This window comes from Salvia splendens, chromosome 8, assembly GCF_004379255.2.
Source record: "Salvia splendens isolate huo1 chromosome 8, SspV2, whole genome shotgun sequence".
Taxonomy (NCBI): Eukaryota; Viridiplantae; Streptophyta; class Magnoliopsida; order Lamiales; family Lamiaceae; genus Salvia; species Salvia splendens.
This window is the reverse complement of record NC_056039.1, coordinates 22,428,975-22,430,777: the sequence shown is the minus strand read 5'-3', so window position 1 is coordinate 22,430,777 and position 1,803 is coordinate 22,428,975. Positions and strand designations below refer to the sequence as shown.

Below are 1,803 nucleotides of genomic sequence, written 5' to 3'. Positions count from 1 at the left end.
AAGTGACATCCCAGGTCAAATCCTTGGTAGTTAGTGTAAATAGTTTTTCTTGTGTTAGTTTTTAATTCTTAGAAAGGAGTGATCAAGTGGAACTATTTGAGTTTCATATGGAATTAATTGTCCACTTGATCAGTGCAATTCGAATTTAATTGGTTGTACAGTACTTTCGTTGATCAGGGCAGGTGATGAAAGGACGTGCGCAGCCACTGAAGGGTGTCAGGAAGTGCCAACTGCTGCATTGGACAGAACGTCCTGGAGAGAGGAAGGAAGCGTATCACAGAAGCTAAGCCAGCAGGCGCTCTAAAAGGATGCGCCTGTACGTGAAAAGTCGCAAAGATCTGAACAGTCGCAGGGATCTCAACCGTAGAGGATCCCAACAGCCGCAATATCGGTATAAAAGGTAGTTTTCAGATCCGGATATCACTTTTAACCAAATCGCCTACAGTACATTTTCTTTGCTCTCCATACCGCTCAAGATTCAAACCCTTGCCCCAAATCATCGTCTTCTTCACCAAAACCTACCACCATTACCAGAAACAATGTTGCTTGAACAACTCCCAACTTCATCCTCCTCCTCCAGTTCCGCTGCCGGTAGTGAGGACCGGAGAACCTCGCCCCGAGCCCAAGTAGAAAGCCCTAGCCCATCTTCTCAACCACCACCGCAAACAAGTGTCGCTGCTCCATATCCCGAAATAGATGAAGAAGCCCAACGGTGCCTGACCAGAATCCTCCGGAGTATGCCCTCCGAGATGGATATCGCGACAGTTTATGCCACCGTGAAAGCCCGCCTTAGAATATCTCTATCAAAGGACCGAGCCACAACTTCCATATCAGAAAATCCTCCCCGACCCCTTCCATCTGCCTTCCAAAGACAAGCCCCCCTTCGCACCCCTGAACCTACGCCCGTCGCCCCCCTGGTACAGTATAGCAGGGACGAGTCTGGAGAAGAGGGAGGGGCGCAGCCCGCCGCCATCCCGACCGAAGAAGCACTGTCCGTGCCGCCGCCACATAGAGAAGGCACGACAGCTCCCAATGCTCCGACGCCACCAAGTGGCGGAGGCTCAACTCCCCTACTCTCCTAGGGCAGACACAAATGATCGAGGTTATGCACATTGATGACGATTCTACGGAAGACCTTCTGCCTCCCCCAGCGAAATACTACAAAAAAGGGGGGCAGAATGGACCTTCATTCCTCAGGCAGAGGATGAGTCGGTCTCGGAGACGGAGGAGGAGCCACTGTGCCGCCGGACGAGCAAAATGGAGATCAACACGCTGATAAAGGAGGTGGAGGCCGGGGTGGCCAGCATGCAAAGGGCGGAGGAGGAGCAGGTGGAGAGGCCCCATGCAGTGCGGAGGCTGTTGGATAAGCCAGAGGAGCCGGAAAACCAAGGACCCGTTGGGGCGATAAACCAAGAGGCCGGAGAGGTCGAGGCTGTTGAGGACAGTCGTCAGAAGGCTGAAAGGAAGATAAAAGGGAAGGAGACTGTTTTCCTCCTCCAAAGAGGATGCGCCCCGCAACCTGGGGCATTGAGATTTCTGATGCAAACCAACCTGCCCCTCCACAAGAAGGAGAACAGGGCAGTGATACAGAGGGGAGAGAGCTCCGATGGGCACGGACATTCCGCAGACAACAAGGACGACCTGCCACGCCCCCAACCATCAACTATTCCAGACAAACTATGGTGTTAACCACGAACCTCCTCCAGTGGATACTGGAATTTGAAAACCCCAAATAGGCTGAGGAGGTCTACCAGAGGGTGACGTCCACGAAGAGGCTGAAGGCCAGTAAGAAACTCCACCAGC

At 52.7% G+C, this 1,803-nt stretch overlaps 1 protein-coding gene across 1 annotated transcript; it reads left to right on the top strand.

The window, feature by feature from the left end:
* Nucleotides 1–539: 539 nt before the first annotated feature.
* Nucleotides 540–1,082, top strand: LOC121745916 (predicted GPI-anchored protein 58). The gene has a single exon (XM_042139861.1). The coding sequence runs from the start codon at nucleotides 540–542 to the stop codon at nucleotides 1,080–1,082; it is 543 nt and encodes a 180-aa protein (XP_041995795.1).
* The last annotated feature ends 721 nt before the right edge of the window (nucleotides 1,083–1,803 follow it).

What these genes read in the sequence shown, in the direction of transcription:
- LOC121745916 (XM_042139861.1), top strand. Translation starts at nt 540, where the DNA reads ATGTTGCTTGAACAACTCCCAACTTCATCCTCCTCCTCCAGTTCCGCT.